At 42.6% G+C, this 16,837-nt stretch overlaps 1 protein-coding gene across 2 annotated transcripts in view; it reads right to left on the reverse strand.

Moving 5' to 3' along the window:
- Positions 1 to 16,837, reverse strand: part of LOC116472665 (oxidized low-density lipoprotein receptor 1) — a 100,868-nt gene that overhangs the window by 47,953 nt on the left and 36,078 nt on the right. For both annotated transcript variants that reach the window (XM_032159600.2, XM_032159604.2), the window contains exons 6-9: positions 15,454 to 15,620; positions 11,369 to 11,457; positions 8,109 to 8,210; positions 5,774 to 6,019 (exon numbers count right to left, since the gene is read on the reverse strand). In XM_032159600.2, coding sequence (XP_032015491.2) covers positions 5,774 to 6,019; positions 8,109 to 8,210; positions 11,369 to 11,444 — 424 coding nt within the window. In that variant the 5' untranslated portion in view covers positions 11,445 to 11,457; positions 15,454 to 15,620. The remainder of the gene's footprint in view (positions 1 to 5,773; positions 6,020 to 8,108; positions 8,211 to 11,368; positions 11,458 to 15,453; positions 15,621 to 16,837) is intronic.

Below are 16,837 nucleotides of genomic sequence, written 5' to 3' on the forward strand. Positions count from 1 at the left end.
GGTCAGGGGTTCGAGACCAGCCTGACCAACATGGTGAAACCCCGTCTCTCCTAAAAATACAAAAATTAGCTGGGCATGGTGGTAGGCGCCTGTAATCCCAGCTACTCAGGAGGCTGAGGCAGGAGAATTGCTTGAATCCGGGAGGCGGAGGTTGCAGTGAGCCGAGATTGCACCACTGCACTCTAGCCTGGGTGACAGAGCGAGACTCCGTCTCAAAAAAAAAAAAAAAAAAAAATGCTCTTTGATGAAAGGCAAAACTTTATTTTGTGTCTCTACTAACTAGCCTTTATCTGACACTGTCGAGGAATGGAACATGTTACTTGGTATATCTGCCAGCATCAGACATATCACTTATTTTTTTTTTTTTTGAGAAGGAGTCTCTCTCTTTCACCCAGGCTGGAGTGCAGTGGCGCGATCTCGGCTCACTGCAGGCTCTGCCCCCCCCAGGTTCACGCCATTCTCCTGCCTCAGCCTCCCGCGTAGCTGGGACTACAGGCGCCCGCCACCTCACCCAACTAATTTTTTGTATTTTTAGTAGAGACGGGGTTTCACCGTGTTAACCAGGATGGTCTCGATCTCTTGACGTCGTGATCCGCCCGCCTCGGCCGCCCAAAGTGCTGGGATTACAGGCGTGAGCCACCGCGCCCGGCCCACTTATTGTTATTTATCAGTTGTTCATCCAGGGCATCTCTGGGAGATAGTTCTGAATGGTCCTGATGTAGATTTAATCCCATACAACTGATAAAGACAAAATTCTCTTATGGCCTTGCCTGTGATATAAACCATTGGTTAGTATGTTGTTATGTCCACTTTTATAAACATTCCTATCCTTAATAGATAAACTTTCTCCCTTTAAGCCTTCTTGAAGGTGGTATATTCATTTCCTTGCAAGCTCCAACTTTAAAGAGATTAAATATGTTTGACATTTGCTAAAAATTATTTTGTTTAAAAATTTCTGCTAACTTTGAAAATGTAAATGACCTCTAAATAGTGAAGGGATTTATAAACTGCAAAACATTACACAAAATTACTTTTTATTATCATTTCACTTTATCTGGGTCTCAGTGTTTCACCTATCAAGGAAAAGCTTAGGTACCTGTGAACTATTATTATATGCTCCTTATTCAAATAAATTATGTGGTTGAGATTAAGTAAATTGTGCAAGCAAGAAGCTAGAGAGATCTCTGTTTATTAGAGGAAGTTGTTCACTAATCCTGACAATAGGGCACTAATTTATGCACCTCCAAGGACACAAAGTATCTCTGAATGACTCTATCTCACACCTTTTAACTCTCCCTATGCCTAAAACCATATACCTGATTTAATGATACACTGCAGAAAGACCAAATAATACAGTAGCTTCTGTAACAATATCAGAGTTCACATCAGTCTTTTTTTTTTAATTGGTATAGCATGATCTTTCAAGCATTCTTCATGGGTAGAATACGTTACTTTTTATTTTTTTATTTTTTAATTTTTTTTATTTATTTTTTGAGATGGAGTTTCGCTCTTGTTGGTCAGGGTGGAGTTCATTGGTGTGGTCTTGGCTCACTGCAACCTCTGCCTCAAGGGTTCAAGCGATTCTCCTGCCTCAGCCTCCCAAATAGCTGGGATTACAGGTGCCTGCCACCAACATCCAGCTAATTTCTGCATTTTTTTCTTTTTTTATTAATTTTTTTCTTTTTTTGCACACAAAACAATAAACATTTTCTTAAAATACATACAAGCAAAAAGATGCATATCAAAGATATTAGGAAGGTTGCACATGGGAAGACTGGGAATAGAAATGGGGGGTGGGAATGAAAGAAAATAAATGAGAGGGACTTTGTATGGATCAAAGATAATAACTCAATCCTCTATGTCTTTGACAAACAAGAAGGAGAAGGAAGAGGAAGAAAAAGAAAGTGGGATAAAGGATCAGAAAGGGAGGAAAATAGAAAAAATAGAGTATGACTCCAGGGTAGACCTGTTTTGTTGTTGCTGGGTTGGTTGGTTGGTTTGTTGTATTTTTCACGTTTTGCCATGTTGGCCAAGCTGGTCTCGAACTCCTAGCCTCAAGTGAGTAACCCGCCTCGGCCTCCCAGAATGCTGGGACCACAGGCGTGAGCCACCACGTCCAGCCCCCACACTGCGTCTGGCCTCCGTGGTAGACCTCCCAGACGGGGCAGCTGGGCAGAGGCACTCCCCACATCCCAGACAGGGCGGCCAGGGAGAGACGCTCCTCACTTCCTAGACGGGGCGGCGGTTGGGCAGAGGCGCTCCTCACCTCCCAGACGATGGGCGGCCAGGCAGAGACGCTCCCCACCTCCCAGACGGGGCGGCGGCCGGGCAGAGGCTGCAATCCTAGTGAGAGGTGACAGCATGCCCGCAGTCCTCACAGCCCTCGCTCGCTCTCGCTGCCTCCTCTGCCTGGGCTCCCACTTTGGCGGCACTTGAGGAGCCCTTCAGCCCACCGCTGCACTGTGGGAGCCCCTTTCTGTGCTGGCCAAGGCGGGAGCCGGCTCCCTCAGCTTGCAGGGAGGTGTGGAGGGAGAGGCGCGAGCAGGAATTGGGGCTGCGTGCGGCGCTTGTGGGCCAGCTGGAGTTCCGGGTGGGCGTGGGCTTGGTGGGCCCCTCAGAGCAGCCAGCCGCCCCTGCCGGCCCCAGGCAATGAGGGGCTTAGCACCCAGGCCAGCAGCTGCAGAGGGTGTACTGGGTCCCCCAGCAGTGCCAACCCACCGGCGCTGCGCTCGATTTCTCACCGGATCTTAGCTGCCTTCCCGCGGGGCAGGGCTCGGGACCTGCAGCCCGCCATGCCTGAGCCTCCCACCCCTTCCATGGGTTCCTGTGCGGCCCGAGCCTCCAGCTGGCCTCCCCGATGAGCGCCACCCCCTGCTCCACAGCGCCCGGTCCCGTCAACCACCCAAGGGCTGAGGAGTGCGAGCACACGGCGCAGGACTGGCAGGCAGCTCCACCTGCACCCCGGTGCAGGATCCACTGGGTGAAGCCAGCTGGGCTCCTGAGTCTGGTGGAGATGTGGAGAACCTTTATGTCTAGCTCGGGGATTGTAAACGCACCAATCAGCGCCCTGTCAAAACAGACCACTGGGCTCTACCAATCAGCAGGACATGGGTGGGGCCAGATAAGAGAATAAAAGCAGGCTGCCTGAGCCAGCAGCGGCAAGCAATCCACTTGGGCCTTCTTCCCCACTGTGAAAGCTTTGTTCTTTCACTCTGCAATAGATCTTGCTACTGCTCACTCTTTGGGTCCACACTACTTTTATGAGCTGTAACACGTCGAAGGTCTGCAGCTTCACTCCTGAGCCAGCGAGACCACGAACCCGCCAGAAGGAAGAAACTCTGAACACATCCGAACATCAGAAGGAACAAACTCCGGACTTGCCTTTAGAACTGTAACACTCAGTGCGAGGGTTCGCGGCTTCATTCTTGAAGCCAGTAAGACCAAGAACCCACCAATTCTGGACACACTAGCACCCGGGGAGGCCGAGGCAGGGGCTGCAGCGAGGCAAGACCACGCCACTGCACCCCAGCCAGGGCAACACTGAGCACTATGTGAGCGAGACTCTGCCTACAGTCCTAGCACCTCGGGAGGCCGAGGCGGGTAGACCACTAGAGGCCAGGAGTTGGAGACCAGCCTGGCCAACATGGCAAAAGCCCGCCTCCACCAAAAACACCAAAACCAGCCAGGCGTGGTGGCGCGTGCTCGCAATCCCAGCCACCTGGCAGGCTGAGGCAGGAGAATCACGGGAGCCCGAGGCAGGGAGTCTATAGCGAGCCGAGACCATGCCGCTTCACTCCAGCCTGGGCAACAGAGGGAGACCGTGCGAGAGAGAGACGGAGGGAGGGAAGGAAGGAAGGACAGACATCATAGTTGTCTTATACATGCTGCTATTTCTGCCTGCCTCTGGATTCTGAGTCCCTTTAGACAGCTAAAATTAACTCATTTCTTCTTATATAAATATACTTCTTGGACTCCTCGTGTTTTTGTGTAATCTGAAGTATCTGCGTAAGGCTTGCAAGCCAGTCTACCTCCATTGGCTTTATTTAAATTCATGGGCCCGGCACAGTGGCTCACACCTGTAATCCCAGCACTTTGAGAGGCCAAGGCGGGTGGATCACTCGAGGTCAGGAATTCAAAACCAGCCTGGCCAACTTGGTGAGACACCATCTGTACTAAAAATACAAAAATTAGCCAGGTGTGGTGGCGGGTGCCTGTAATCCCAACTACTCGGGAGGCTGAGGCAGGAGAATCCCTTGAACCCGGGAGGCGGAAGTTGCAGTGAGCTGAGATTGTGCCACTGCCCTCCAGCCTGGGGGACAGAGCGAGACTCCCTCTAAAAAAAAAAAAAAAAAAAAAAAAATTAGCCAGGCATGGTGGTGGGTGCCTGTAATCCCAGCTACTTGGGAGTCTGAAACATGAGAGCTGCTTGAACCCTGGAGGCGGAGGTGGCAGTGAGCCGAGATCAGGCCACTGCATCCAGCCTGGGCGACAGAGCGAGACTGTATCTCCAAAAATTGAAATAAAATAAGCTGACATAGTACACTTTAAGAAATAATGCCATAGAGTGAGCTAATGTAGAGTTAGGGGTAGACAGTTACAAGGACAAAAAGACCTCTTAGAAAAAAATACAATGATTAAAATGCGTTGGAATGGAAAGAGATAAGGATCTATAGAAAGGGGTGGGGGTGGCAGAATTCTTCAAGAAAAATGTCAAAACTGCTGCTAGGGAGGCTGCGGCAAGAGAATCACTTGAACCCGGGAGGTGAAGGTTGCAGTGAGCTGAGATCACACCACTGCATTCCAGCCTGGGTGTGACACGAGACTGTCTCAAAAAATAAAAAAAAAGAAAAATCTCAAAACTAAAATTTTAAAAAGAAGAGGTTCTTATAAAGAAGGAAAACTTAAATCCAGCAAAAGTTATGCTTAATTAAATCAGATTTTTCAAGGATTTGACATAGCATAGGGTGGTTCTGATAAAAAATTTAGAACTTCTTACCAAGTGCGGTGGCTCACACCCATAATCCCAGCACTTTAGGAGGCTGAGGCAGGCGGATGACTTGAGGTGAAGAGTTTGAGACCAGCCTGTTCAATATGGCAAAACCCTGTCTCTACCGAAAGTACAAAAATTAGTTGGGCATGGTGGCTCATGCTTGTAACCCCAAACACTTTGGGAGCCTGAGGCAGGAGAATCGCTTGAACCCAAGAGGCAGAGGCTTAGTAAGCTGAGATCATACCACTGCTTTCCAGCCTGGGCGACAGAGCAAGACTCCATCTAAAATTAAAAAAAAATAATAAAATAAATTAAAAAATTGACCGAGTGCGGTGGCTCATGCCTGTAATCCTAGCACTTTGGGAGGCCGAGGTGGGTGAATCACCTGAGGTCAGGAGTTCAAGACCAGCCTAGCCAACATGGTGAAATCCTGTCTCTACTAAAAGTACAAAAATTAGCTGGGCGTGGTGGTGGGAGCCTGTAGTCCCAACTACTTGGGAGGCTGAGGCAGGAGAATCACTTGAACCCAGAGGGTGGAGGTTGCAGTGAGCAGTGATTGCATCGCTTCACTCAAGCCTGGGTAAAAGAGTGAAACTCCCATCTAAAAAAAAAAAAAAAAGAGGAAAGAAAAAGAAATTGAGACCTTCTTGTATAGAACATTATGAATGAATAATGATATGCATAACAATAGACTAATTTTGAGCCCAGAATTGTTTCCAAAAAATACTTACGATTGGACAGAAAGCTTCTACTATGCCTCCTCACCCACCCTTCTCCCAATACCTGAACAATTTGCTACTCTCTTCAGTGTTTCTTGGAGATTCAGATTCTGGTGGTGAAGTTCCATTTGCTCTTTGGATTTCTCATTCAGCTTCCGAGCAAGGGTTTCTATCATTTCCTTGAGTTCGTTTTGTGACTCCTGTGAAGCTTCTTCTGCTTGTTGCCGGGCTGAGATCTGTCCCTCCAGTTTATTTTTCTGGTGAGTTAGGTTTGCTTGCTGTTGTGTTAGGAGGTCAGACACCTGGGATGCTGAATCACAGTTGCATTAAGACTCTAGTTCTAATCCAAATAAAAATCCCTCCAGGGACTTTTTGAGGAAATCAAAACAGAATTAAATCTATTTTGACAATGGATAAGCTGCTGAAAAATGACCCAAATTTACTCAGAAATTACAGATTTGGAAGTTCTTAAATATTCCTGCAGTATTTTGTTTAATGTCAGGAACATTGCAAACACTTGTAATTTTTAAAAAAATTACCAAGATTTTGGCCAGACGCAGTGGCTCAGGTCTGTAATCCCAGCACTTTGGGAGGCCGAGGCAGGCAGATCACGAGGTCAAGAGATAGAGACCATCCTGGCCAACATGGTGAAACCCCATCTCTACTAAAAATACCAAAGAAATTAGCTGAGGGTGGTGGCACGTGTCTGTAGTCCCAAATACTCAGGAGGCTGAGGCAGGGGAATCACAGTGCCACTGTACTCTAGCCTGGTGACAGAGGGAGACTCTGTCTCAAAAAAATAAACAACAACAACAAAAAAAACCCTAAATTTTTTTATTGAGTTACAAATTAAAAGTAATCACAAGATAACCACTACAGCATTAGAATAAATAAGAAAAACCTGAAATAGCCACCCACCAGACTCAGTGACTATTAGTAGGAATTGTCATTAGTGATTTACTCTTATTTATGTCTTAATTCCTCTGCTATATCTCCTCCCAGTCTGTCTACTCTTCCAGACTTCCTAATTTTAAGAACTGTGACATACACCCCTTTTTTGAGACAGCCACACACACTGTGTCACAAGAGTCTCCAAGAATTTTTTCTTTGCTTTTTTTTTCCCCCTTGGCCACAGTACATTTTAGGAAGGGTGAAGATAAAGTGAAGGTTGTGAAATCAAGCAGGCAATAACATGTTAAGGGTCAAATGTCTCAGTTCCTGAATTTTGATGGTGCAATACAAAGCAGACCGCTTGGTTTGAAGGCAGCTTTGATCCTGTTATAAGGTGATCAAAGGCTCAGAAGATTTTTCTGGTCACCACCACTGAGTCAAGGGCACTTCTAGTCACTAGCAAAGGCCCTAAGTATTTACAAATTTAAAATAAAATAGTTTGTGAACTTGAACAAAAGTTAAGAAGCAAATAGCACTTCAATGGCCATGATAACCTGGATCCTGGGTAGCCTAAACAACTCAGATCTACAGCCTCAATTCACAGGCAGCTCAGGTGAATGTTGGGCACCATTTTCTTTCCTTCTTGGCCACTCTGGACCTTCTTTTCACTTCTTTTTTTCCCTCAATATCTTCTCTTTTCTAAATGCTCTTATTATAAATGTGAAATTTATTTTAAATGTTTTATTTATTAAGATTGTGTTTCTGGTTCTTAACATTAAAATGGTATTTAATTATCTCTATCAAAACTCAGCAAGCTAAATAAAATTTCTTTTACTTTTGGGCCTCTCAGATGATCTTGGAGATTAGTAACTTTAAGTTATTATCTTCTCCATCATTCTAGAATTTAAATAGACTCTATCCATGAGGTTGGTTTTCTTTGGGGGGTTTGTTTTTTTTTAGATGGAGTCTCGCTCTGTTGCCCAGGCTGGAGGGCAAGGGTGAAATCTCAGCTCACTGCAATTTCTACCTCCCCAGTTCAAGCTATTCTCCTGCCTCAGCCTCCTAAGTAGATGGGATTACAGACATGTGCCACCACACCCGGCTAATTTTTGTATTTTTAGTAGAGATGGGGTTTCGCCATGTTGGCCAGGTTGGTCTTGAACTCCTGACCTCAGGTGGTCCACCCACCTTGGCCTCCCAAAGTGCTGGGATTACAGGTGTGAGCCACCACACCCGGCCTATCCATGAAGTTATGAAAACAAAAGAAACAAAACAAAACAAACAAAAAATGCCTACCAATCGTAATTTTTATTTCATGTCTCTATCCATTTGAAGATGAACAATATACCCATTTATTTTCATGGTCACTCTAAAAACATTTTGCCTAAAATGAATCTATATCAAGGCTGTTTGTAGCTGTTAGGAAAGAAACTTATAAACCATATTTATTAACCTCATTTCCAACATCCCTGCCCCAATAAACATCAGTTCCTTAATTTAGCACTTACATTGCACGCCCAGCACCATAATGGTCACTACTAATCCCAGGCAAAGGACCCCTAGAGTCCCAGCAGCCAGGCACCACCATGGAGAGTAAAGAAACTGAAGACCTAGAGTGACAGAGGATAGAATCAGAAAGACAAAAAGGAGTGAACAAGTAAGCAAACCATTCTTTGGAGCCTGTCTGTACTTGGTGATTTACTCTGTTTATGTTTTAGTAAATAGACATAAATAGTTTGCATTCCATACCACTAGTCCTCCAGATGGCTCTGCAAATAATTCATCATACACATTTAGGAATGGAAAGGCTGGGCGCGGTGGCTCACGCTTGTAATCCCAGCACTTTGGGAGGCCGAGGCGGGCGGATCACAAGGTCAGGAGATCGAGACCATGATGAAACCCCGTCTCTACTAAAAATACAAAAAAATTAGCCGGGCGTGGTGGCGGGCGCCTGTAGTCCCAGCTACTCGGAGAGGCTGAGGCAGGGGAATGGCGTGAACCTGGGAGACGGAGCTTGCAGGGAGCGGAGATCGCGCCACTGCACTCCAGCCTGGGTGAGAGAGCAAGACTCTGTCTCAAAAAAAAAATAAAAAAAAAGGAATGGAAAATAGGGAGAGTTAAGAAATTTAAGTAATTTACCCATGGTCACACAGCCAGTAAATTCAGAGCCAGGATTCAATACCAGATATTTGAATCTAAATATATGATTCTAAAGCTTATACTTTATCTACTTTCCCCACAATTACTCCTCAAGAAACTCACAGTCCAGCTTGGTTGGATCAACTTCATCCACAGTGCAGAGAGCCTGAAGTTTTTAATATAGACCACGTGTACACATGTGCACACACACACACACACATAGTGTGTTTTATAAGTAACATAAACGTCAGACGTCAAGCAAACAAGCTTTCTTCAGTTAATCAACTGAGATTACCTCAAATAACTTTATGAATAATTTTATGCTATTCAATTATGAGTCCACCAAAATTACAACTTGGAACTGTGGTTATTAATCAAAGAAAAGTAGGGACGAAGACTTGATATTAATTTAGCTTATATTAATGGCATATCCTACACTCACACCAAGTGTAGGCTTGATTTTATAAGAGAAATATTCACCATTTTGAAAAAAAACAAATCACATAGTTCACAGGTGTATGAATATCCAATTATGTGTTCCACCACTAAAAAAAAAAAATCACAGGTATTACTGGTTTTGTAGGAAAACATCCCATACAATGTATTTGGTTTCCTCACCTTGTGAGATAAACAAATAAGGTACTCCTTTCATTGTCCTCTGTATGCAACTAAGGAGGCTGAAAGGTTTAGTGACTTGCTTAAGATCACACAGATGCTAAAACCCAAAAATAAGTCTTTAGTCTAATTGTCAGTAGCTACATGACTTGAAATATTATAATAATACAATTTCCAGTGTGAATGTATAATGATCCAGTCAAGCAGTGGTCAGATATATTCAAAGTTTTCATAAGTCAAAGGTACTATGTTAGACTCCACAAATGATAAAAAAGAAGATATAAACTTGACAGGGATAAATACGGTTCATCTTCTGATTCAGTACTTATTGGCTTCTAGAGTGTGTGTGGCAAGCTAGCAGAGAAGTTGTAGAAGATAGCTGTGTCTCTTGCAAATAATTGCCTAATTCTAGCCTCAGGGGCAAATATCTCTATGTAAATCTTTCAACTCTGTGGTCACTGTTCATTCCACATTGTAGGGCATCAGATACCCTCATCGTGCTCTTTTTTTTTTTTTTTGAGGGGGAACCTTGCTCTCTCGCCCAGTCTGGAGTGCCATGGCGCCATCTCAGGTCACTGCAACCTCCACCTCCCGGGTTCAAGTGATTCTCCTGCCTTAGCCCCCTGAGTAGCTGGGATTGCAGCCGTGCACCACCACACCAGGTTAATTTTTGTATTTTTAGTATAGACGAGGTTTCACCGTGCTGGTCTCTAACTCCTGACCTCGTGATCCACCCGCCTCAGCCTCCCAAAGTGCTGGGATTACAGGCGTGAGCCACTGCGCCTGGCCTCATCACTCTTAAATAATGAAAAGCTAAATTTTTAGAGGAAAAAGAAAATCACAGGACCCTGTGAAGGAAGGTACGTGTTCCCTTTTTCTATAGATTCTCTTTTGTCCTGTGTCCTTGGTAGGCAGAGACCATTAATCCAACTGCTGCCCCTACTAGTGATTTTCCAATCATAAACCAATCCGATTCGTTGCAGTAGTTACCTGATCTAACCAAGATTCTGAAAGAAGAATCAATCTCATGATTATTGTAAAATTCAGGCCCTCAATATTTACTACACAAATAATGAATGAGTAAAGAAACGAATGACTATTGTTCACTTCTGATTTTACCTATAAATGCCAGCACTGTTTTTATAGCAATTTAGTTCATTAGCTCAAATGTGAAATCACTCTATGCTCACACTTACGTTCTCTATTGAGAGAAATTTCTGTTTTGTTTTTGGAAATGTAATTTGGAATTTCTTTATCCAAATTTCTGACAATACTTGTCTGTCTTTCTCTCCTTATATTCTGTTCATTTTCCTCAGAATGGATATAGAATAAAAGGCAATTTACTCAGATTGTCTGTGGAATTGGGATTATGAATTAATTTATACCTGTGCAATTTAATTACTGTATGGGTCAAACAGAACTTACAATTTTTCAAAGCAGTAGTACACAACAAAATGTAACTTATGCTAAACTATACTGAATATCATTTACTTTGCCTATGTAATTCTTGAGGTACTTCAGGTTTTTGTAGTGCCGGAAGGACACTTACAGAAATTATCGTTATATACACCAGATAAATTTTGTTCCCGAGCCCTCCGATGTATTGAATTCTGGATAAATGGGAGTTTGTGGTACAGTCCTAGCTCTACCACTTATTAGCTCCACAAAACTGGATGATGCTGTTAGTCCTCCTGATGCCCAGTTAGCTCTCTGTAAAAGGGAGATAGTAATAGTGCCAATCTCAAAATGTTATTGTGAAGATTCCGAGAAATAATACTCTTAAAGTGAATAGCATATAGAATAACCTGTAGTAAATACTCAGTATAAATTGTTATAAATAAGTTGTCATCATCATCATCATTATAGCCTTCTTGTTTTTCTTTTAAGTAAATGGTATTAATTCTATTTTCCCATACTTGGGTGTTTAGCTTTCTAATCCCATTCTTCGGTGAATTTACATTTTGGGGCTAACACTGGGATTCTTTCCCTGTACACATTTTCCCATCCCTAGTACCTTTAGCTTTTTTTCCATTTGACTTCTCATCAGGCTGGTCCTTCACAGTCTGGATCTTTAGGTCATCAAAAGTCATTTCCAAATTCAAGCTAAGAATGAGAGAGTGAAGCAGTCACGAACTTCAACAAACTAAAAATATGTGAGCTTCTGCTGAAGTATTTAAATAGCTACTGTTATCTAATAGAAGAATGACTCAATCATTGGTAGGAGGAAGGAGAGGCTTTGCTTCATATTGGGAAGTTAGCTGACGCAAATTCTTGAGTTATGTGTATTGCAGGTGGAGAAAGTGGTGATTCTGAAGGTGTTTCAGGATATTTCGCTAAGTAATTTATGAAAGGGAAAATTATTTTTCATGAGCATCAGAGGAGAGATATTGTACCCACTCTTCAGATACAGAAACTGAAATTCAAAGAGAGTAAGTCACACTACATTTGTGAAAAATGTGCCAGAATTTTGGGCCAAAATATTTGATTCCAATGTGTGTTTGCTAATTTCATTAGCAGACTGTTGCTATATGGTGTCTTTTACAAATCACATATATTCTCTTTTAATTTTCACTGTTTTATTTGGCAATAGATCTAAGAATTTTGGGGTGAATCACATATGGCTCCCATTTCCAGCAATGGTGTCCTGGGTAATTTTAGAATTTATCTAGGGCTACTATTTCATGCAGTGCCAGTGTAACATAGCAGCAGAGAGCACTTTGAAACCAGAAAGAGCTAGTTTCAGTACTTTCCTTTAGTCTACAATCTTGGGAAATTTTAATACTTTGAATCTATGTCTTTGTCTGGAAATTAGGGATAATGTCTACCTGATAACATTGCTACAGGAATTCAAATGACATGCTGGGTAAAAATGATAAGCTTTTTTACACTACGTTTGTGGAAAATGTCACATTGCTATAGGAATTCAAATGACACACTGGTTAAAAATGACAAGCTTTGTACTTGGAGCATAATAAGAACCCAATAAATAATAGTTATTAGTATAGTACTAATATTCAGCACAGTTGAGTTACCCATCAAATAGTGTATTTCAGTAAAATCCATGATTGACTTATGTCACAAAGACGCTCACATGAGAGACCCATAAGTATGTCTATGTGTATTTACTGATGGAATACTTATCTATTTTTCCCTTGACAACCTCCTAACCAGATATATATCTATTAGAGATGTCTTCTGAAGGAAGTATTTATAAGCAAAATGATATGATATCTGGCATTTACTTTAAATTACTCCAGAAAAAAAAGTGAAAAGGCTACACAAAGGAAGAATGGAAAAATAAATACATAAATAAAACATATAGGAAACTATTAGGAAAAATTACCAATATTGACAGCCTAATTAGGATTCCATTTCCCTCCTCCTCCCTGTTTCCTGTATTCCTTTTATTATGTGCAGAGTGTTTGAGAACAAATTGAAAAAGTTGGCCAGGTGCAGTGGCTCATGCCTGTAATCTCAGCACTTTGGGAGGCCGAGGGGGGTGGATCACTGAGGTCAGGAGTTCGAGACCAGCCTGGCCAACATGATGAAACCCTGTCACCACTAAAAATACAAAAGTTAGCTGGGCCTGGTTGCAAGCCTATAATCCCAGCTACTTGGGAGGTGGAAAATGAAAATGGCTTTTCATTTTCAGTGAGCTGAGATTGTGCCACTGTACTCCAGCCTGGGAAACAGAGCGAGACTCCATTTAAAAAAAAAAAAGAATTAAAAAATACTGAAACGATATCACACTGAAAAGGGCATATTATCATTTCTATAGTGACTCAGTTATTTTGGATGCCATGAATATTATAGAACATAAAGTGTTTACCATTTCAACCATTTTTAGGTGTACTGTTCAGTGGCATTAAGTACATTTACATTGTTATGCAGCCATCACCACTATCCATCTCCAGAACTTTCCATCTTCCCCAACTGAAACTCTATACCCACCAAGCAATAACTCCTGTGATGGTGAATTTCATGTGTGTTTTTTGTTTGTTTGTTTTGTTTTTGTTTTTTGTTTTTTTTTTTGAGACGGAGTTTCACCCTTATTACCCAGGGTGGATTGCAATGGCGTGATCTCGGCTCACTGCAACCTCCGCCTCCTGGGTTCAAGCAATTCTCCTGCCTCAGCCTACTGAGTAGCTGGGATTACAGGCGCCCGTCACCACTCCCGGCTAATTGTTTTGTATTTTCAGTAGAGACAGGGTTTCACAATGTTGGCCAGGCTGGTCTTGAACTCCTGTCCTCAAGTGATCCGCCTGCCTCAGCCTCCCAAAGTGCTGGGATTACAAGCGTGAGCCACCGCGCTGGCCTTATGTGTCTTCTTGACTGGGCCATGGGGTTCCCGGACAGGATGCTTTTAAATGAGATTAACATATTAATCAGCAGAGGAAAGTAGATTTCGCTGCATAATGTGGGTGGGCTTCATCCAAAAGTTGAAGGCCTAAAGAACAAAAAAACTTCTAACCTTCTCCCAAATAAGAAAGAATTCTCCAGCTGTCTATGGACTGGAACTAAGCCATCAACTCTCCCAGTTCTCCACTCGCTGGCCGAGTCTGGCAGCCCACACTCCAGATTTTAACTTACCAGACTCTATAATCATACAAGCCAATTCCTTATAATAAATCTATTTCTATGTATGTACACAGCATATTGATCCTCTTTCTCTGCACAGACCTAATACAAATCCCAATTCCTTTCTCCTTTCTTGGAAATCACCATTCCATTTTTTTGTTTCTATAAATTGGTTTATTTTAGGCACCTCATGCTGGTGGAATCATACAATATTTGTCCTTTTGTATCTAACTTATTTTATTTAGCATTATGTCTTCAACAATTATCAATGTGGTAGCATGTGTCAGAATTTTGTTCCTTTTAAAGTCTGTATAATATTCCATTGTACGTATAAACCACATTCTACATTTTATTTATCCGTTGATGGACGTTTGGGTTTATCCTGTTTTTAAAGATCAGTGGGATAGTTTCTACAGTCCTTGTGTGGCAGATAACTGGACAAATTTGAAAAATTTTAGAGGGCTCTCATTATTCCTGCCTCCTGGTGTTCATGACCTTGTGTAATCCTTCCCCTTGAGTGTGAGTGAGACCTACAACTTGGAGTGTAGCAGAGGTGCTGGAATGTATGTGATCATCTACGTGTGCTTATGTAAGGTATAGTGACTATTTTGCTAAAGTCACTCTCCCTCTCCTATTTCCATCTTTATCTCCCTGTCTAGATTTTTAAAAGCAAGCTTAAATGGATCCTGCAGCCATAGAGAAATAAATTCTGCCTGAAGGAGCTTACAAGTGAATCTTCCCAGGCTCAACTGGGAATGCACGATGAGAGTGCAGCCCAGCAGCCACCTTGATTGCAGCCTTGTGATACGTCAAGCAGAGGACCCAACTAAGTTGTGTCCACACTTCTGATGCACAGATACTTTGAAATAATAAAAGCACCTTGTTTTACATTGCTGCTCACATAATTTGTGGTGAAGTGTTACACAGCCTATCAACCTAAAACATTCTATGATACACTGAATCCTTCTGTCTTGTTTAACTTTTCTAACTCTAATCTTTGTACTGATTTCAGTGCCTTTGAGGCTGTCACTCAATCCCTATGCCGTGATCTTGGCTCATCAGATGGAAACACTTCCCAAGGGATCTCCCAAGGGTTGCAAAGATGAAACTTCTTCTGCTATATTATTTATTTTTGAAGTCAGGGCTGTGGCCCTACCCACTGACTTATAGTTTGAGGTTGATGCCTCAGAGTAATAATAGTCCTGGCCTCTATTTTATTGAGGCACAGAGAGGAAAGAAATCCATAGTTGGCCACCTGACTTGGGCAAGGTCAAAAGGAGAGTGATCAATGGGACCAGAAGTAAGCAATTTGTTTGGCTACACTTGTTACACCAGTTGTATAACAATTCCCTGAAGCATAGGTGTAAAACTCTATGTACATGCACCCTCTACTGGTTCCACTCCAAGTCCTTAACTACTTGGGTATAAGCTAATGATTCACAAGCTTAATGGAACTGCACAAGATTGTATAGGATTGTAATGAGACCATTTCCTGTACCCCAGTTACCTGCCCTTCTGTGCCTGTCCAATGTGTACTTCGTTCAGTCTTCTTGCCGGAATTATCTTTCTTCTTTCATCATTCTCTATATGGAAGCTTGGTTAGGGACAGGACTCAGAGTTAAAGCTGCCCCAAGGCATAATCCTATTCATCAGGATATAAACAAACTTTTATTTTTCCAGGGACTAATCTGGTGAGAAAAAAAAAAGGTTAATAATAATTCTAAGAAAGGAAAGTCACAAGGAGGTCATTAACAGAACCTATTTTGTTCAAACCTGTTTGGAAGCTGGAGGGCAAAAAGATGATGGCAATTACGTGGTAGAAAAGTGCAATGTGAGCTGGGAGTCATGTTAACCAGCAAACCTGTTTAGGCAGGTGAAGGCTGGCGTGGTTGGGAGAAAAGGTGGCCAGGCTAGCAAGGAAAAATATTCAAGAATTAGAATATCAGGAAACTAAAATGTGGTCTGGAGAGGGAATGGTATAAAAATATACAAGAGATGCATAAAGGACAGTAATTATCCAGAATCTTGAAAGTAAAGGTCACTGGTAAAATTCAGTGAAAATCAAAATAATCTTAGCGAACACAAAAAATATCAGTTAGGACTGTTATACTCATTTTACACACATTAACTTATTTAATCTGTATAAGACTATCAAGTAAATATTACTACTATTACCCCCATTTTATATAAAATGAAAATGAGCCAATAGAGGTCTAATAACCTGCTCCAAGATCACACAGCTCATAAGTGACAAAACCAAGTATTTAAACCCAGGTATCCTGGCTAGGCTTTAGGCCTTGGTGCTCTACTGTCTTCCTGCCAAGAAAAAGAGAAGGGAAAGATTCATGATGGGTTCCCTACCTACAGGGCACTCATTATAGAAATATCCTATTCAAGGCCGGGCGCGGTGGCTCACGCTTGTAGTCCCAGCACTTTGGGAGGCCGAGGCGGGTGGATCACGAGGTCAGGAGATCGGGACCACGGTGAAACCCCGTCTCTACTAAAAAAAATACAAAAATTTAGCCGGGCGTGGTGGCGGGCGCCTGTAGTCCCAGCTACTCGGAGAGGCTGAGGCTGGAGAATGTCATGAACCCGGGAAGCGGAGCTTGCAGTGAGCCGAGATTGCATCACTGCACTCCAGCCTGGGCGACAGAGCGAGACTCTGTGTCAAAAAAAAAAAAAAAAAAAAAAAAAAGAAATATCCTATTCAAAATGCTTTCCTGTCTCTTAGTTTATTTTCTCCAGGAAATAACATCTATAGCAGGTCAAGTGGGTATTCTGCTCCTGTTGTATGAATGGGAACATTAAGGACTGGAGGAGTTACATAATAATTTAGTGGAAGGCCACCTAAAGCCCTGCTCTCCTTGTCTTATAAAATACCTTCCACCTTGCCAAGTCTTCTACT

Source organism: Hylobates moloch, unplaced genomic scaffold, assembly GCF_009828535.3.
Source record: "Hylobates moloch isolate HMO894 unplaced genomic scaffold, HMol_V3 SCAFFOLD_8, whole genome shotgun sequence".
NCBI lineage: Eukaryota > Metazoa > Chordata > Mammalia > Primates > Hylobatidae > Hylobates > Hylobates moloch.